Source organism: Pomacea canaliculata, linkage group LG9 (genome assembly GCF_003073045.1).
Source record: "Pomacea canaliculata isolate SZHN2017 linkage group LG9, ASM307304v1, whole genome shotgun sequence".
Lineage (NCBI taxonomy): Eukaryota > Metazoa > Mollusca > Gastropoda > Architaenioglossa > Ampullariidae > Pomacea > Pomacea canaliculata.
In genome coordinates, this window is record NC_037598.1 from 15,381,543 (window position 1) to 15,401,175 (window position 19,633).

Here is a 19,633-nt window from a genome sequence, read left to right on the forward strand (position 1 = left end):
ACAAGTGGCTGGCGCTGGCTCGGGGCTGCCCCGCTGACGCAAGCCGTGCTGAGTGTTGCAAGGTCGCCCAGTGCCATTGTGTGGCTGGCCTGTCATCGCCTCTCACCCGCTGCTCACTCGCCTGCCTGCTCACTCGCATGCTTTGCACCCTGCCCTCCATCACGTGCAAGGTCGAGTAAAGCACAATGTCGGGTGTGTGTGTGTGTTCCCGCGCGTGCCTGAGGCGTTGTCTTGCAAGGACTTACCTTTCTCTCCCCCCCTCTCCCCGGAGTCCCTCGTGCGTGTTCGACCTCTGTAGGTTGCTGCAGGCAGGTCATAGCTGAGTAGAACTACGTGACTGAGCCGTTGGTGCGACGTGACTGCTAGCCGTGACGCAAGGTGTGGACTGAGATCTGTTATTCTTCACAACTAATAACTTTGGCCGTCGGCGGTACAAGTAGTTCAGAAACGTTTATGCATGTTTCAATCAACATCACTGCCGGGGCCCCCTAGCGACCTCTCGCGGAACCCTGCTAGACAAGGGCACTTCGTTCGCACAGCAAGCACATTTGTGCCCTCCAGACCTCCCAATTTCGCAAATTATGAGCACTTTTTAACTGTCCTAACTTTTATTCTCCCTTTCCCTGCCTCCCCCCGAGAAAGAATACATCTTCATCATCAGTGGGAGCAGTGTCAGGTCTCACCTGCTTTCCGATGTTTGTTGGGACGCTCACGTGAGATGATGTGTTGACTGACATGAACTCACGTACGCAACCCCCGAACTAGTGTTAACATTCAGGGTACCTTTGGCTTGAAGGGATAAGTATTTAACCAGGATATTTTAGCCACTGCACTTTGTGTAAATTTGTGTTCCAGTCCTCAGAACAAAAAGTTGACATTACAGAGTCTTATGAATGTTTGCCTAGACTTGTGGAGGATTTGTCTAGGCTAGTTCATTGTTGACAGATGCATGTGTTCCCGTACTCAGGCTTCTCTGTGCATGACTAGAACAGTGGAGGTGGAGGTGGAGCTAGTCGGGTGAGGAGCGGGGCACGTGAGAAGCTGTATTGACCTCGCCAAGCCTTCACCACGTTTCGCTGCACATAATTTACGGTTGCTGTGCCTGAACACTCGGGGGTCGATGAAGCTATAGAGAAAGCTTTTTGTTTTGCAGGATTCGGAAAATTCAATACTGTAAACATTTTTAAATTAGTGCACAATTATTACTAACCATTAGTGCGCCGATATGATCTTTAGAGAGTTTATTGTACATTGCTGTAGGTGGTTTCTCCTACACGGGCCTTGCGCCTGTTCTTTGCTTTGTTGGTCTGAACCAGAGATTATAGTATCTGTAGATATATAGCACTATCTGTAGATACTATAGCTGCCTATAGCAGTATCTGTATATACTATAGCGGTATCTGTAGATACTTTAGAGATACTGTAGAGACTGAATTGTGCGTGCATCGTGGACTGAGATGGTGGGAGTGTCTGACATGAAGATGTGGTCAGCGAGTTGTGGGATTAGATGGGGCGCATCTTGTAGGCGGTCGTGTCTGACCACCAGTCTGAGATAAAGTAGTACTAAAGTCTTTCCTCACCCAAGTGGTGCCATCTTTACGGGTCTACATCGTTCGCGAAATGTCGTAAATGTTTTATATTTCAATACTCGGATTTTTGTTGTAGTTTGCGAGAGGGATTTACATCGGAGCCAGACGGCTTCTGAAAATGTTTGCTTGTGGAGTTTTTGGGTGTAGGGGAAAAAACAAAATAGTTTTTGTGAAGGAAAGTTTCTTAAGTTGACAGGCACACAGTATATAACACGATTTTTTTTTTTTGAATGAGCTGGGGGCGGACGCTTTTCAAAAGTGGTAAGATCTGTCAAACACAACCTTTGTAGAGATATACAATGATACCTCGGTTCTCGAACATAATTCGTTCCGGGAGGACGGTCGAGAACCAAATTGTTCGAGAACCGAAGCAATGAAACCCAAAGGAAATAATGGAAACTGGGTTAATTCGTTCCAAGCCCCAGAAAATGCCTATTTACTGGCCTAATTTGTATATAATATGTAGAAAAACATGAGTCTCAACAAGAAATAAGAAATAAAAGTGTATTTATTAAAAAAAAAAAAAAAATGTACTGTACAGTACAGTACAGTAAATTGTGTTTCATTTACTGTACCTGTACCAAACTTTATGGCAGGAGGGAATGAATGTGGAGGGAGGAGGGAAGGGGGATGGTTATTGTTTTGAAGGGGAGTCCTCTTCAATAAAAACAGAGGGTAACTGCTCTTCGGGTGTTTCTGTTCTCTGTATCTTTTGCTGAGGAGAATCAGAATCTTGCTCTGCAGTTGCTTGTCTGATTTCTTTACGGAAGAATTTGTCAATTGTTTGCTGTTTTTTTCTCCTTTGCAAAATTTTGCGGAAAGTGGACATAACATTGTCATTAAAAATGTTAACTGCTCTATTTGCTACCACTTTATCAGGGTGATGTTGTTCAACAAAATTTGCGATTTCTGCCCACTGATTTCATGACTCTCTCCACAAAAACGTGACTCTCTCTCTCTCTGCACTCACACTGATGACGCAAGCAAGGCGCACTGGGCCCAATGAACGCCATTCGGCTCAACTCGGCTCATCTCGGACGTTCGGATGTTCGAGTTCCAAATATTTGTTCGGATTCCAAGACAAAATTTTCTCGAATTTCCTGGTCGAATACCGATTTGGTCGAAAGTCAAGGCTTTCGAGAACCGAGGTATCACTGTATCTAATTGAATGTATTTGCTTATGTTTGCAAGTGAACGGTTTAATAAGCATGAAAATGTACGTGTAAGGGCGTTACACTAGGTAGCCATGCTCACTCGCTGTGTCAGCACCAATGTGTTTGCATGGTGGCTGCGTGCAGCCCGTGACCAGCCAGCGTGCACACGGCACCACGTCAGTCCGTCGCCCTCACCTGGCTTTATTTTCCTTGCGCACCTGAAGTCCCTACCCCCCCAAACCTCCCGGCTAGAAGGCGCACGCCCCATCTAACCATCTGCTGCAGCAGCTGGACTGTGGCTGCGGCAAGCAGCGTAGCGCAGACCTGACCTTGCTGCGGCGCCTACCTGAAAACAGCGCCGGGGGCCTCCCTGGAGCGACACGCACGTCAGATGTGCCGTGAAAGCCTGCGCCGTCCGTCAGCAGACGGAGATCAGCGCCTGACGACCGGGCGGCTATGGCGCGCCGCGCACGCCTCGGGCGACTGATGCAGTCCTTCCACAGGCTGGTAGGCCATGTCTTCGCACCTACCCACGTCTGTCCTTGCTGCAATCCATGTACTATAGTGCAAGAGGGGAAGGGTTTGCTCGCGTGCAGATATTTAACTGTTAGACGATACACCTGTGTGTGTGCGCGCGCACGTGCATATTCCATGTCAGAGATGCGTGGGTGCTTACTGGTCAGCAGATGGGCGGGTAGGCACCGCGCGTGGCTGGTGCGAGCTGTCCGTTCGTGCTTGAAGGAAAGACGCGTGGCCGTGGAAGCAAGGCCGCTAGTAGTGCGCCGGCAATATGCGCGAGGCATGCGCGCACCCGACGTGGAGAACGCTTGTCTGACTCGGCACCTCCCCCTACCCATCCCGCCTGCTACCCTTCCTCCCTATCTCCCACTCCCTCCGCCAAATGGGAGGCTATCGAGGGTGGGAGGGGGGCTTGTTACAACTGCAGGTCTGGGCAGCTGGCACGAGATACCGGCCAAGACGTGATGGCACCTCGCAAGGTTTGGAAGCCTCTCTTGCAAGGCCGCGCCCCGTTACCTGGCTCGGGGGCTGCCAGGTGAGCTTGGTAGGTACGTACAGCAACAGCTTCAGCAGAGCAGCCCAGCATTACAGCTTCGGCAGCGGGGCCGGCTTGCAGGCGGCAGACACGGCAGAGGCCGTTAGCCGACGGTTGTCAGGGAGAGTGGACGCGGTGCTAGTGTGGTGGCTGTGGTGGGGGTGGGTGGGTGATGGTCATGGAGCAGTGGCTGTCAAAATGCTGCGAGTGCGTGCGGTGCCTGATGGCCTCAAGGTAAGCCTGAGTACTGAGTGATCTGCTTTTTTTAAAATACCTCACACATCACCCACTCATGTGTTTTCTCCTTTACTCACTCACCCAAACTCCTCCTATTATCCCTGTTAAGTTTGGTTACTGACTGAAAAACCGAGGGTCAGATAAAGTGGACATGATGTGTGAGTTGAGCTCATTCACTCTGAAGTCGAATAGTAGTAAATGAATGTCGTCAAACAGGAACAGGAGACGAATTGTCGTTGATTGTGTCGTTAATCATTAACATCGATAGGAGGCTCAAGTCGTGATGCGATTGCACGGAACTCTCCGTCGTCATGGTAGCAGGAAACCTATGTCACAGTAGCTGCTTACAAGACAACAACAACATGGGAACGCCGTGCTTATCAAACTCATCTAACATCTCGCTTGATGCCATTCTCTCCTTGCTTTCCTCCGTACTCCTGTTTAGTGTGTGTGTCCGTAAGATGTGGCGGCGAGGAGGAAGTGCGTAGGTAGGTAGGTGTTGTGTCTTGTCTGTACCTGTGACACGAGACTAAACACTGCATGTGGTGATGGTGTGTTCTGACCGTAAACTCGAGAGACAACAAACAAGCATGCTGCTTGTCAGAGGCTGTGGCTTATCCTCACCACACATACCAGATCATCCTCGCCACGCGCTGCAGGCTGTTTTTCGAGCCCTTGTGGGCAAGGCGTGGGAGGGGAGTCCTCCTTGTGCTGCTGGCAAGGCTACAAGTTCAGCAGACGGCGCTCTGTTCATTCACAAAACAATGGGAGTCTGCTGAGAAAGGCCAACCTGCAGATAAGACTTGGTAGCCTACACCCTCTTATCCCCCCCACACACACACCTCCCAGCGCCTGCTAACACTGCTATTGTTGCTGCGAAACTGCTTTGTTTGCATCTGCTTACAGTCTGTGCAGTTGATGGAGTGAACAGAATGTAAGGGCGTTGGGGGAGGGTGCTTACATTTAAATATGTTTTATCAGTCGTAATCTTGCACATCCTTTGTTCTCTTCGACTCGATTTAGCATGTTTATAGCCACCACCACCCCCACACACACACAAGGGTAAACAAGCAAGTAAACAACAACAACAAAAAAACAACAACCTAATGATCTGTATGTTGCATAAACGGAATAAAAACAAGGAAATTGGTTTAGCGGCGAGTTAGGCCTGTTCTGCTTTTCTTTATCCTTCTTCTGCTGTTTCCGTTATCGGCCGTACCGCTGTCTTCTCGCGAGCTTGTCATCGCCGTCGTGCTGTGGGCTGCGCAGTGTCGGGGTCTACTTGCTGGTAACGAGCCTCTGGGAGGGCGCTAAGTCACCTGACAGGACGGACCGTGAAGGTTGGGGGGAGGGGGTGGTGGCTCGCCTTTCACTTAGGAGCTATAGTTTTTAAAAAAAAATTTAAACAGCTTTCTTTAAAGCGGTTTGTGATTTAATAGGCGAGTACACAGGTTGCGTGGCTGGAGAATCTATGATCAAAGAGTGACTGTCACCCCAGTATCGTAGATGGATAAGAATAGCATGGACCAGCTATTTTTAGTACCGTTCCTGGGAGAATCACGGTCCTCGTGTCACGTTTTTTTCTTTTTTTTTTTTTATCCCGCTGTCAAAGTAGAAATATTTCCTTTTTCCAGTGTTGTGTCCGGGTTGGATCCATGGAGACAGCCTGTGTGCAGCCAGACGCTGCCTTGCCGCAAGTGCGTTGTCGTGTTATCATGCCGAACTCATGCCACAACAGTGTCATGTTAGTTTTTGTCTTACAGGAATGTCACTGGTGCATTGTCAGTCGCGCCAAGCAGTATTTTGCAGTAACTCCCTGAAATCTCTGTGTGAGTGAACAGACTGGGGCCTTGCGCGCAGGAACCTCGTACAAGAAACACCCCCTCCCCGAAGAGGCTTACATGGTCGATCATAGAGAAGCACGAGGTTGTATATACCGAGACAAGAAAGCTGGGCCTGAAGGCGGTGAGGCATGGAGCAGGTGAAAATTGATAAGGTTAAGAGCTGCTTAAGTCAACAAAGCATCTGCTGTTTGCCCAACACTTCTCTCGTGCACTCCACCATAGCACTAGTAGTACTAGTAACCAGCCGTCTCCTAGCCTGGCTACTGTTTTCTCCTGCCACCACCCTGTGAGGCCCGGGCCAGGTGGCGCCTTGTTTACCTGACAGACTTCAAGGCACGCGCTTGCAGAGTTACTGGGGAACCGCCAGCATCGATCTCCGATCCTTCACGCTGATGGTCGGCAGTTTTTTTTTATGCAGGAAGGGGGAGTGGAGGTGGAAAAAGCGGTGACTGCTAAAGCAAACGCAGGAAAGTCAACCTTTAAATAATTAGCGAGTTCGATTTTTGATGAAAAAAAAAGAAATTGATTTCTATACTGTTCATGACTGTGGTCGTGGATTCGTTGTCGTCAGCTGAATTGCTAAAAGCACAAGTCATCGGAGCGTGTATTGTGTGTGCGCATCGCGTGATGTGGAAAGTTGCCAGTGTGCAGACCGCAAGAACGCATCGTTCCCCATCCCTCTCTCCCCCCCCCCCCACACACACACATAGCTATGCTTTAGAGTTTTTGTTTGGTTGCCCTCCCTCCCCACTCTCACTCTGCCATTTCGTTTGATACAATCCCTGATGCCTGCCATGCAGCTGTGTGGGCAGGTTGGCGTGTGTGACAGTCATAACGGATGGTACAAAAGAGTCGCGAGGCTGTCTGCTGCCCACCCGCCCTCGCTACAGGGCAGTGATGGAGATAGGGCGTAGTCACGACAGTAAGCAGCGACCCCTCCTTCCCCTCGTGCGCACGGGAACGGCTCAAGCTGCACGTCAGGTCTGTGGTAGACGTCCAGCCTGACGGTAGCACACTCCTGCTGTGGTAGACCTCAGGCAAGTAAGGCGGTTGTACAGTGTGAAAGACCTGGCACTGACTAGAGACCTCAACTTCGCTGGTGTAACCCTCCTCTGCTTTACTGATATCGTACAGATGTCGTTACTGGACACCCATGGACCAATGTTTGACCCAGCTTGGCAAAATGTTTACATAACGGTAATATAATAACTTGGTCATACATTTATATTATAATAACTTTTCCAAACGTGGTCATATTTGTCCGCTTCACAGTTAGGTTATCGAGATTTTGTCAGTTCGCCATCATGTCTGTTGTTCGTACCGCTTCTGCCTTTGCTGCACAGGACATTACAGACAAACGCGTTGTGGTAACCCTGGGTATCACCTGTTGCTTTCAATCGGACGAGTTGGAGCATGTCTCTTTGCATCGTGCCTCAGCTGGGAGGGGGAAACCGCTTGTTTCGAAGAATACTGGCAAAACAAAATGTCAGACAAAGGAGAGACACGCTTCCCTTCCATCCAGCCCTTTCATTATCTGCTAGTTCGGATGTTATCTCTTGGCAGCAGGTTCGATAACGGTCGAAATGGGTGGATGGGTGGTGGGGACCGATTGAGTTATTCAGTCCCTTGACTGGTACCTGTCGTTGTGTGGAGTAGAGTACATGGGTAGATGCGGAAGTTGACAAGGCCTGTTGTGTGCAAGTTGACCAACGTTCACCGTTGCTAGAGGAAGAGAGAGTGTATAGGCCCTTAGACAGGAAACCAGTAAAAGTGGTCTTGTGCCCAACAGGAAGAAGGATGATGAAAGTTTGAATGACAGCCAGTTCCGGAACAGCAAGTCTGATTCAGGGAGAAGCAAAAGGATTTAGCGAGAGGATTAGCAAGAGCTCGGGGGAATTGTGTTTACGTCAGCGAATATGAATCCTTGATCATGTTTAGGCGGCGGACCTCAATGTGGGACAGCGCCCGGAAGGTTGAGATGTCTGCAAGAACGAAAGTAACCAAACCCTCAAGGAGGAAGCGGGGCGTGTCAGCACATCCGTGGCGGGCCTTGTCAGGAGGAAGCAGGCGGTCTACTCAGGAAAGCCAGCGTGAAGCGCGTGCAGGCTGGTCGACTGGCCGGCCGGCCACTTGACGTGGTCTTGACGGCGTGCTGGCGTTTGGCACTGATAAGAAGGGCTTCTTAAGCGAACGGTCGTCCCTCCATTTCCCCCTCCCCCCACTGGTCAAGTGCGGCCGCTTGTGCGCCCGTGACGTCAGCCAAGTGTCGTAACTCTGTCGCGTTCACCTCACGTCAGTCAGTCAGCTGCTGGACGCTCGCTGCTTGCGGTCCCTCGCTTGTTGGTAGGGCGGCTTGCTAGTCGGGTTCGATCTCCACATACAACTTAGTGTCGCCCTGTAGGACACGGGCTTGATTCTAGGGGAGGTTCTGTGTACACAACTCGGCGGAGTCCGGTGAGTAACGGATTTTTGCTATTTAAAAAAAACAAACAGTGCCTGTTTCATTGTGGGCCGTAGTTGCAGGGCACAGTAGCGCAAAGTTGTTTGATGGTAGAAAAGTCTCAGGTGAAGATGTTCAGCATATAAGCGAGACTGTAAAATAAAACCTAGGCCAGTGCGAGGTATGTTATGTAGACAAGCAATCTTCCAGGCTCCCACTAGGACAAAGTAAGTAGTGGTTGTGGTGGTTCACGTGGACTGCAACAATGGAGCTGCAGTGCCCCTTCCAAACTATCGTTTGTGCATATTTTCGTGACTATACACTCCTCTTCTTCGGTCAATGTCTTCCATTGTTCGACTTCACAACAGTCGAAAGTTCCGGTTGACTAGATGAGATGTTTTCGACTGGTCTGTTTTGAGTTCGCGATAGATACCTCCGGCGAAGTTTCTTCCCATTTCCTATTCGGCACATGATTCTGCCCCCGTCCCCTTCCTGTTACGGCAGCTGAAGTAGCTCAAGTGTTCAGACACAATGGTAGGCACTGGTGTGACGGGGGAGCGGGTTGGGATTTTCCACAAAGTCAGTGACCTCCCGTGCCGGCTACGGGGGTTGTACGGCAGTGAGCCATTTCCGGGTTCGTAGTCTTCTTCCTTCAGCCGTTTGAGGTCTCAGCCGACTTCTTAATGTCCTCCTCTGCTTCAGAAGTCGTCTTGGTGAGTGCGTCAAGCCCAGGACAGCAAACCATGATGGAATGTGATTGTGTTCATTGTCACGTGGTGATGGAGTAACGTGTCCGCTGTTTCACGTTGTCGTGACGTGAAAGTGTTTCGTTTTGCTGACTCAAGCGGATGATGCGGGCGAGACAGACGTAGCCTTACAGTCGTTGAGACATCTCGTTCCTAACAGTTTGATTCGACCACTTGTAAACCGGTGTATGGGAGCAGCCGCTTGTTACAGTCACATTCAGGGCTGTCCGTCATCACGCGTCACATGCTGTGGAGCGAATGATGCAACATGCACAGCTTGGCACGGCTGCAGCGCGCTTCTTGCACATGTTGCATGCATGACATAGGTATTGTCGCACTGAGCACATTGGAGACTGTGTATTCTTTGTGAAATATCGGCGCTAAGCTGAAAACTTAAAAGGTATGTGAGAGAGAGAGAGAAACTGTGAATTTTGCTTATTATAGACTGGGCCATTAAGGTGTCGTTGTATAATATTAACATTTTGGAGTCAAAAGTATCACTAGGGGACTATATACAGCATGTACACGTGTACCTATACACGGGGGGGGGGGCCAAAGGAATATAAAACTATGATCAACGGTACATATCTTCCTTAACAAAGCAAAATGTAATAAGTAACAAACAGTGCATGCAACAACGGAAGGCTAAAATGGCGCGTCCTTGTTTTCCCTTTTTGATGCATTGTAGCAGCAGATGGCAGACGGGGTGGGAGGTCTAAGGCAGATTCTTGGGAGTGGGGGGAAATAAAATAGTGCCCCTGTAAATGAGCAAAACGAGACTGAGTATATTCTTGTATTCTGTGGTATGTACACAGCACACCTGATTGCCTTTGTGTCTGTAGTTCAGCTCGCAGACGGTTTTGACTCTGATGTTCCTGAAGATACACCTGCACGCATTCAGTTTTATTTTTGTTTCGGTATGTGGGACGACTTGTGTTGTCATCTTTATAACATTCACGGCGTCTCAGATGGGTTGTGCACCCGGGGTTTATAATGCTCCAGAGTCATCACCAGTCTATTTTCTCTTTGTTCTACATTCCTGTCTAGAAGTAGTCAGGCCCTCCGTTGATGCGACGGAGGGGGAGATATTGCGATTGCGCGCGCCACACTCACGCAATTTTTCTTGTTTGTTGCAGCGTGACGAGCGTGAAGACACGAGATGAGCTGTATGGAAGCGGGGCAGGCCGCAGGTCAGTGTCTGGGCCCTCGCCCGAGTCGCCGCGCCCTCCCAAGCTAACGTCGCAGCCCAGTATCGTGGGCAGCGGGTCGACACGGGTCAGCCGCCAACGCTCCTTCAAGAACGCCAGCGAGGATGTGATCAAACGGGCCCGGGCCCAGCAGGCCGCCAGCTACCAGTTGTCGCAGGACCTCCACGACAAGCAGGTGAGTGAAGGTTGTGATGGGGGGGGTTGGGGGTGAGGGGAACAAGCAGGAGGCGCTGTAAATATATAGCAACAGGCTTCTGGTCAGGTGGATTTCCGCTCTTCTGCCTTAATGGTTATTGTCAGATATTTTCTGTTTGATTCAATTAAGGACCAAAAAAAAAAATGTTCACTCAGCTTAAACATCTGGTGACAAGTGAAAAGGTTTGATGTGGCGTTGCTTGAGTTCCTTTCTAAAAATAATCCAAGGAGGAGGGTGACGGTGGAGACGAGCGTGAGCACGCACGCAGCTGACCGCATGCTGCACGTGCTTTGAAGAACACATTTCCGAGTGCTGCTGCCAACAGGGAAACTGAGAGGGCAAATGGGTTGACCGGTAACAGTGTTAACTGACCAGATGACGATGTTGAACAGTGCGCAAAGAGAAAGTTCCGACCGCCCAGGAAAGCAACAGAAGCCATTTCCCCCAAAAACTTCGCGGTTTTATTCTCCTGAACATACTTAATCGCGAATGTGATCTTGTCTTGCTTCTCTCCCACTATTCATTTCTCCGGATTTTTTTTTTTTTTTTTTGCTTGATAACAGGATTTTGATAATGTATAGAAACACATTGCTGTGTGGAATGTAAGGGATCGTGCTGGTGTGACTGGCAGCACCAGTGGTGGTGGTGGTTCCCGTGTGGGTGTGTAATGACGATAGAGGCTAAGAGCGCATGGGAGGGGAGGGGAGACGCAGGAGAGTGGCAGCTTTTGAAAACTTACACTTGCAACCGTTTTTGTTACTCGAGAGGAGAGGGGGGAAGTGGAAATAGATACGTAGGTCCCACTGCTCAGAGTTTTGCAACTCATCAGTGGCAGCGCTGACTTCCGATGACGTGTGCTCGCGACTATCGGAGAGGTCAAAGGCTGACTGTTCTGATTGGCAGATCTCGACCCAGTGACCTCTCACAGCTACCGTGAGAGCATGGAAAATTCCAGTGACGGCTCTGTGAGCAGAAAAAGGGCGATTGGGTATGGGGGTGGAATTTAGGAAATTAAAGAGTAGGGGGGACTGCTTATTTTTATTTTAGCGCATTTAATATAAATCATTTAGATTTTAAGTACGGTATAAGGGGCAGAGGGTGTGTCGATCCTTCTGGACGCTTGTACAGAACTAACAGTGATTCAGTAGATATGATCTCCTAAATTATCGGACCACTTCGCCCAGCACCTCTCAGACAATAGGTTTTGTCCATGTCATTTTGCAAGCAGTGTTTTGGAGTTTACATACAACGCAGCCGGAGTCTTTTCTGGGACATGAAGCAAGCAGAACCAGGTATCTGTTTTCGCCAGTTGCGACCAGGGGGCTTCAGCATAATCATGTTACGGCTGTGGCAACAATTATTGCTTGTTGACCCCAGGAGACAGTCTCTATTTTATTTCTTTCTCTTACAACTGAAGCACAGCTGCTAAATTAATGGGGCTACGTCCATCCCTTCTTTCTCCTTCCACCCCCTCCCCGCCTGTACTATGGTAGATAAGACCTCTGACTGCGGCAATTAAGAGCCGGGGAATATTAAGGGCTTACTGTCAGTGGACACTAATGGCTGCTATACTGTGCTGCTAGCTGTGTAGGAACCTCGCTGACGGTAGCAGATAATCAGATGTGTCCGCCCTGCATCTTAGTTGACGGCCGCGAGTCACAGGTTCAGACGATGCTGTAGGATAATGTTGACACGCCGTACTTGAATGATAGCGATGCAAGAAAAGTGAATGCGAAGAGACTTGCTAAGTGTGAGTGATAGAGGAGTGCGAACAGCTCTCTGCCGACAATATGCTATCTACGACAGCAACAACAGCAACTTTAAGTCGTGATATTTGCTGTGCTTGCAGGTGGAGATGCTGGAGAGGAAGTACGGAGGGTCGCTGCGTGCCCGCCGTGCAGCCCGCATCATCCAGCGCGCGTACCGCCACTACTGCATGAACCGCAACTTCCAGAAGCTTCGTCATTCCGTGGGTGAGCGCCGCCTGTCAAAGCGCCTCTCTGAGCTGGGCCGCAGCAACACCATCTGGACCGACCGCATCACCACCAACGCCGACGACAACGGCAACTTTCACTACCACCACCACCACCCTGGTGGGGACAGCAGTGGGACGCAGGGTAGTGGCGGTGGTGGCGGCGAGTCGCTGGGCAGGGACATTCGCAAGATGGTGGCCGAGTTCGAGTCGGGACACCGGCTGTATCATCAGATGACTTTTGAGCCGGGCGTCAAGATAGACCCCCGACACCCAAAGATGGGGTCGCCAGGTCGCCGGCGCCTGGAGCGGGCCCCCCACGTGGAGATGCAAGACGTTGGAGAGGCCGCGGGTAAAAGTGAGATGAAGTTGGGAATGCCATTGTTGGAGACCAACAACAACCGCAACTCCTACCCAGAGTTGAACTCGGGTGGTGGGGGAGGCGGCGAGGGCAGTGCTGTGGACGGCGCCTCGCAGGCGGGTGGTGGGGAGCTGGGGGAGAGTTCCGTGGACGCGCACAGCGTGAACTTTGAGACGCTGCTGGAGAGCAAGGAGACGGACATTCTGACCGACAGCTTCCACAGCGAGGGCAGTGGCCACGACCTCACCAGCACGCTCTCCAACCGCCCATCATCATCCTCCCTCGCCTCTTCCTCGGACTTCTCCTTCCCCATCCCTGGTGGACCGTCTACCCCATCGTCCTTCGACGGGCGGATGCACCTGAGCGAGAGCCCCGTGTCGTACCAGTTCCTTCATCCGCACAGTGACTTCCACCCGTCCTTCAGCGAGCCGCAGCTGCGGACGGACCTGGCCTCGCCACCTGACATCCAAGACGAGTCGACATCTCCGCTGCCTCACGACCAGGTGGTGAAATATTACATGAACACGCAGGTCAAGCTACGGACTCGCAAACCAGGGGAGGCCATTCCGGCCCCCGAGGGCGTCAAGGCTCAGAAGCCGCAGCCGCCGGTTCGTGCGCCGGAGAGTTCACCCATCTGGAAGCGGAAAGGTGGCGGCGGGGGAAGCTCTGGAGGTCAGAGTCTGGTCCCCAACGGCAGCATGGCCGCAGTCAAGTCCGAAGTGAAGCGCATGAGCAACATCTCGGAGACGAGCGAGGCGGAGAGCATGGACGGTCAGTGCTCCAGCTCGCCCAGCTCCGAGAATATTAGCACCGAGAACATCAGCCTGTGCAGCGAGAGCAGCATCAGCTACCAGCGCAAGCTGCGGATGAGCATCACGCCGGACCAGCACACCATGCCGCGCTCCAACGACAAGCAGCGCAAGCGGCTGTACCGCATCGGCCTCAATCTCTTCAACAAGTAAGTGAGGGTTTCAGAGAAGAAATCCTTGTTCGTTGGGGTTGTTTTAATGCTTTGTACATAGAGCACATTGGCTTTGGATAGGCAGGTCTGGATGGAACGGGGCACTGTCATAAAAAGATTCCCGAACGCACGAACTATTTTTAATTCTTCCATGATTTACCTTATGTACCTAATTCGGTTATGATTGCAGTACTTAGCGAAAGCTACATACAACTTTTCTTAGTTATCTTTTTATGAAAATATTGATGTTAACTTATTTTTGCCTGCGCAGACTGGATAGAGGTCCACTTGAGAAAATTCAGATGTTTTTGCAGACAAGAGGGCTTCTTGACAAATTAGTTTTCATTAGAAAAAATCGAAGACCTGATGAGAGTGAGCTGTTAGCCGTAAAAATGATTGCCGGGAAAGCTGTTTTCTGATAGAAGTCGATTAGGGAGACTTAGTTTTTTGGGGTGTTTGTTTTTTGCTTTTTGTTCTGTTTGGGGGGGGGGTTGCGCGTGGTGGGGAAAGGAGTTCTGGAGAATGGTGGGGCAATAGCTCTAACAACTGAACAGAGGATTTCAAAGGAGAGGTGTGTGGGGGAGAGAATTAGTCACGTGTGCTGTCCGTCTGGTGTGCGCCTGACATCTCAGTTTTTAGACTTGCCGCCTAATCACTAGGCGTGGCCATGGTCGGGAGGGACGGTGGCATGTTTTGTCTGCTGGACGAGTGTAACATTCCGCTTTAGGGAGGTAGCGATAACCATGATGACGACGACAGTGATGAAAACTGCCGTTGACGTTAACAAGCAACGACCGGATGACGGCCTCCACTACTGACTCCCATTTCGAGGAGGTCAGAGTCGGTGTGAAGAGCGCCTTGTCTGCTTAGGTAGTGATACTTGTTTTACTTCTCAACAGAAAACCCGAGAAAGGCCTGGACTTCCTCATCGATCATCACTTTGTGGAGCCGACACCTCAGAGCGTGGCGCACTTCTTCATCACCAGGAAGGGCCTCAGCAAGCAGATGATTGGAGAATTTCTGGGCAACTTGCAAAACCCCTTCAACATGGAGGTTCTTCAGTGAGTACAAAGCTTGAGTCGTTAGACATGCTTTGTTGGCATGTATCAGATGAAGCTGACTGCTCTTATAACTTACAGCGCGACAAATCTTGCTCTGTGTTTGTCAGTCTTTTTCTCAATCACTTGTTAAAACATTGTGCTGATTTCGCCCTCAACCCGTTATCTGCAAGCGTCGTCGTCCCTTCCTCATTCTTTTACATCATTATCAACAGGGAGGGAAATATTGTGATCCAACTTGTGATCCCTCGCAGGGACGACTTGTAAAAATGAAGGAAAATAATCTTTGAGGGCGTTAGCCACAGAGCATCATCGGAGATGAGAGAGTTGATATTAGCAAAAGAATAAACAATCAAAAAAAAAATCCATAGACAAGTCAAAAAAACAATGCCGATGACGGTAGAAAAACGCTGGGTACAGCAGGCATTGCAAGCACAATAAGAAGAAAACGAAAATGCGGAGGGTTGGCCCCTTAAAGCCTGTTAGGCGATGGGGCACCACTGTGTGTATAGACAGCCCGTTTGTATATCAAGCTGTGGGAGATACTTATAGTCTGTAGATGAGGCTGCGGAGATGCATGTAGTCTGTGTTTATATATACGGCTTCGTGGAGACCATTTTACGGTTAGGGAGAGGAACGTGGAGGTTGTGTGGGTCACAGTTTGCTCCTCCATGTTGCAGAAATGGTCAACAGTAAGACTGGTCCTGACCGAGTGGGGGCACGAGAGACTGTTCCTACTTTTTCCGACCCCTCTGTTTCACCCCAACCATGTCCTCCTCCCCCTTCTTCCCCTCCACGCGTGCCTGGCGACCTCAAGACTTTGGGGGGATCGTTGATCATTGAAGAGTCAGAGAGCGAGTTGGAGACTGGCGGAGTTGCTCTAGGGCTGAAGGTCATGTGTGGGGTTAAAGGCCGCGAGATGCCGTGAAGCTGAAAGGTGCGAGGCGCGTGCCCTAGACCTTCGTGGTGGAGGATGGCAAGGGGTGTGGGGTGGTACGCCGTGCTAGTCCCCAGGCCGGAGGAAGATGCACAACTGTCCGCTTAATGTCAGTGGATGTCGCTGAGAGAAGTGACTTGTTACCGATCGTGATCCGTCTTGGACTTGGTTACAGGGAGAGCAAGCAAGTAGCTCGGCACATTTTGTAAACATCTCCGGCGGCTGTTTACACTTCCTGTCTCTCTGCCGAAGGCGATATCGATTGTTCGTGAAGACGCTGGAGACGGCCTCAGCAGGTCCCACTTCTCAGCGTGTGGAGTCCTAGCAGCGTGCAAAGCTCCAGTTCTCGATCTTCCCCCTATATCCCCCCCACACACCACCACCACCACCCGTCCAAAGGCATTGTCTGTACGCAACACGTTTCTGCTGAATTAACCAAGATACAGTTTTGTCTCACTGCGTGCGCGTGACTGCAGTGCTGGTGGAGGAGCTTTGCTGGAGTCCGTTACTGAGAAACTGAAATGGTAGAAACCTGTATTGTTTGGTGTTGCTGTGCCAACCTCGGGTGTGGTGGGGCCTGGCTGCTGTGGTGTAGCAGCGCGCGAGTCCTGGCTTTGGCCGGAGCGTATCTTGCTGTCGGCAAGCTGTATCTACCACGGCCAGCACCCAGATTGTAGCAAAGTGCAGGCTTTCAAGATCTGAGAGTAGTAAAGGAGGAACTATCAGTGATGGATGGTGGTGTTGTGCAATTGGAGCCGCCATAAATATCATACCGCGGGTCGCTAAAGAGCCGACAATTCCTTGTGCTTGTGGTTGAAATTCTCCCACCCCACCCCCACATCATAGTGAGCGCTATCTGGTATAGCAGAATGTTGGGGTGTGAGTGTCTGTGTGCACCTGCATGCTTATTTAGGTACCCGATTAATCTTTAGCATTTCTCACCTGCGCCCAAACTCTATCCGCCCTCTTAGCTCCACTCTGGCTCCTCATTAACAGTGAATAAATTTAAACAAATTATTCTTCTTCCTCTCTCCCTTTGTTTATGCCATGCGGTATGGGCCCCTGGCAGAGCCCGCGCTGTCAACTGCCGACTTGCCCCAGGAACAGCACACTCGGGCCTTGACTGTCGGTGTTGAAATGGCGAACTAGGAAGAAAGTGAAGTGCTTGTCGGCTTGCACCGCTTGTTATTCAGACCTGTCAGTGAAGACCGTGCGTGGCTCTGTTTCCACCCTCACAACCCAAGGTTTCCTCTCCGAACACTCTCTTTGGTCAGAGGTCCGTGGTGAGAGTTGTGACTAAATTCCTTAACCAAAACTGTGCGTGCATGGTGAGAATTGCATGTGTAGTAGAATTGTGTGTGTGTCAGAGAGAGTCCCAGAGCAGATTCCTCTACATTTTACAGCAGTGTGTGTGTGTTGGAGTGAAGGGTAAAACAGAGAGGTCTTCAAACTGAAAAGTAGTGCAGAGAAAATTACATCAGGCTGCTGTTATCACCCTGTGTCCGGACACAGCAACTAAGTGCACAGAGCTGAGCACTGGCCTGGCAGAAGTCGGTAGGAGACCGGCCATGCGGCCTAATTAATTACCAAGACCATTGTGCGGCTGGAGTGAGCCACAAGCCAAGCTGTTTATTGTTTGATTACATCGAGACTTGGGGAGAAGGGTGTCTATCTGCTCAAGTCGATTTCTACCGCCGAAACTTTTTGCATTGTTGAGGGAGGAGTGGCTCTCGCACGAACCTCGGGAATCTGTGAGCTTCACGTGATCTGTCTTCGGTTGTCAGAGTTCGACTCGTGAGACAACTAGAAAACCAACGACGCCGGCACATCTAGAAAATAAACTTGAAAACTGGAGTTGATTTCAATCCTCTGCTCGTCCTGATCTTTAACTAAAGCTGCCATCGATTTAATCTCTTGGAAAGGGTTGTCTTTGTGTCCCTGGTCCTTGAGTCGCGCTGTGTCCGGTGGGCAAGCCAGGGTCTCGGCCAACACTCGCAACCCACGCGCACTTTTGCAATGCAGGCGTTGGCGGATTAATCTCATGAACTGGGCCACACATGTGACCGTGTGTCCTGGTGTAGAGGAATGTGCTCCGCAGGTCTGTAGGACCTGTCCTGGTGTCAGATGCATGCGATGGTGCCAGAGGGCTTGAACAGCGACCAGAAGATTTGTAGACTCAGATACATAGTTTCCTCCTCCTCCTCCCCGCTTCTACATTTCTTTCCTGCTCCAGTAGTGAGAAAATTAGCTGAGCTGGGGTTAGAATGTACAGTGAAAGGCTGAAGGCATGTTTGTTCTGTTGATGAGAGAAACACTTCGCCTGTACTTTTCAACAGCGGATACTATTGATTGGCTACATGCGCGGCACGGCACTTCATCCTCGCCAAGATGATCTCTCATCACGCAGTCTGCTACTTCAGCCCTACCCTACCCCACCCCTTCATTAAACTAGAATTAAAGTTTCACAAGCGCTGAAGGTGGCGGGAGAACAGGCTAGGCACCCACCCACCCACCACCCTTTAATTAGCGTGGGGCTGCGCAATGCATGCTGGGCAAGACTGCGTGTCTGAGGTAATACGAGGGCGTGGAGAGAGGGGTAGGCACGTGAAGATGGGGGCGAATGTGGGTGGCAGTACCTCCACCAACACGATGCCCCGCCACTATGACGTAATCATGCCAGCCTCCACTCGCTGACCCTCGTGATCAATACACGAGCTGGGAGGGGCGAGGGTTAGATCGTCTGCTGGTCAGCTTCCTGAAGACCAGCCGGATCCTCCTTGGTGATGGCCAAGAGGATTAGCTGCAAGCTCCTGAGTGTGGGAGGAGCCTCCCGACAAAACTGCTTGCGGCCCTTACTTCTAGTTCTAGAACGAGACGCACACCAGGGGTCAGGAGGAAGGGGGTGAGGGGTTGTTCTGGCAGAGAGAGTGGTGGAGGAGTGCTGCTGCTTATTGATTTGGACCAGGGACCCACGAGTGATTGTAAGGCGCGCTTGTTGCTGCCAACTCTCATATCCGCCAGGAAAAAAACGAATATTTGGCTGTTTACTGTTGTGAAGTCTTCGGACTCTTCACACACACACGCGCGGTTTTTTTGTTTGTTGTTGTTTTTTTTTTTTTGTTTGGGGTTTTTTTGTTTGTTTGTTTGTTTTTTTTGTTTTTTTGTTTGTTTGTTTTTTTTGTTTAAGTGAGACCTGTCTGCGATTGTGGGGAATGTCTGGCTGTGAAGAGATGAGGTGTGAGCGTGGTTGATTATCGATGATGTATTTCGCTGAATAAACTAAAGTGATGTGCTGGTTCGCACTCCACTCACACTGTCTTATTAAAGTGGCGGTAACGATGAATCTGGGTATCATGGCTCCTGTAAAATAAGAAAGTGTTGTTTACCATTCCCTTTCTTGTTTGGCTGCCATAAGGAAGACAACGTTCGTTTGTCAACAGTGTTCGTTTTGCTCCAGGTTAAAAAAAAAAACATGGTACGAAAGGAGAGGAAGTGGGAAGTGGGGGGATGATTTTTTTATATATATTGCAAGTCGTAGTGTTGTCGCTAATGCCCTGGCACTGTGCAACAGCGCTTCGTTTCCTTGTATGTACCCGCGACCCGGATTGACTTCTGTCCCGCTGCGTCTGTGAGTCATTGGTAGTGACGTAAGGCTCTTATCGTGCTGCTGGGGGAGAAAAAAAAAACAAGAAGAGAAAGAAGAGCGGGTTGATAGGTCTGGTGCTGCCGAGTTGTTGGGGGAAATCCCAGGCTGATAGCCGACACGGCTGCCATACCCTGGTGAACGCTGCGACCCGGGTGCGAGGGCTCCAATTGTTATCGGCAATGGCGTATCTCCAGTTATAAGCCCAGTATCTATGCCGTGGTTTCCAGCGC

The 19,633-nt window shown here is 50.4% G+C and overlaps 1 protein-coding gene across 8 annotated transcripts in view; it reads left to right on the forward strand.

The window, feature by feature from the left end:
- LOC112571487 (IQ motif and SEC7 domain-containing protein 1-like) overlaps positions 1 to 19,633 on the forward strand; it is a 78,165-nt gene that overhangs the window by 43,268 nt on the left and 15,264 nt on the right. For 5 of the 8 annotated variants that reach the window (XM_025250491.1, XM_025250487.1, XM_025250490.1 and 2 more), the window contains exons 2-4: positions 10,201 to 10,447; positions 12,318 to 13,759; positions 14,662 to 14,823. In XM_025250491.1, coding sequence (XP_025106276.1) covers positions 10,201 to 10,447; positions 12,318 to 13,759; positions 14,662 to 14,823 — 1,851 coding nt within the window. Of the gene's footprint in view, positions 1 to 3,960; positions 4,032 to 7,981; positions 8,333 to 9,045; positions 9,465 to 10,200; positions 10,448 to 12,317; positions 13,760 to 14,661; positions 14,824 to 19,633 lie in introns of those variants that run through there. The other 3 variants (XM_025250489.1, XM_025250492.1, XM_025250494.1) reach the window with 3 other exon arrangements.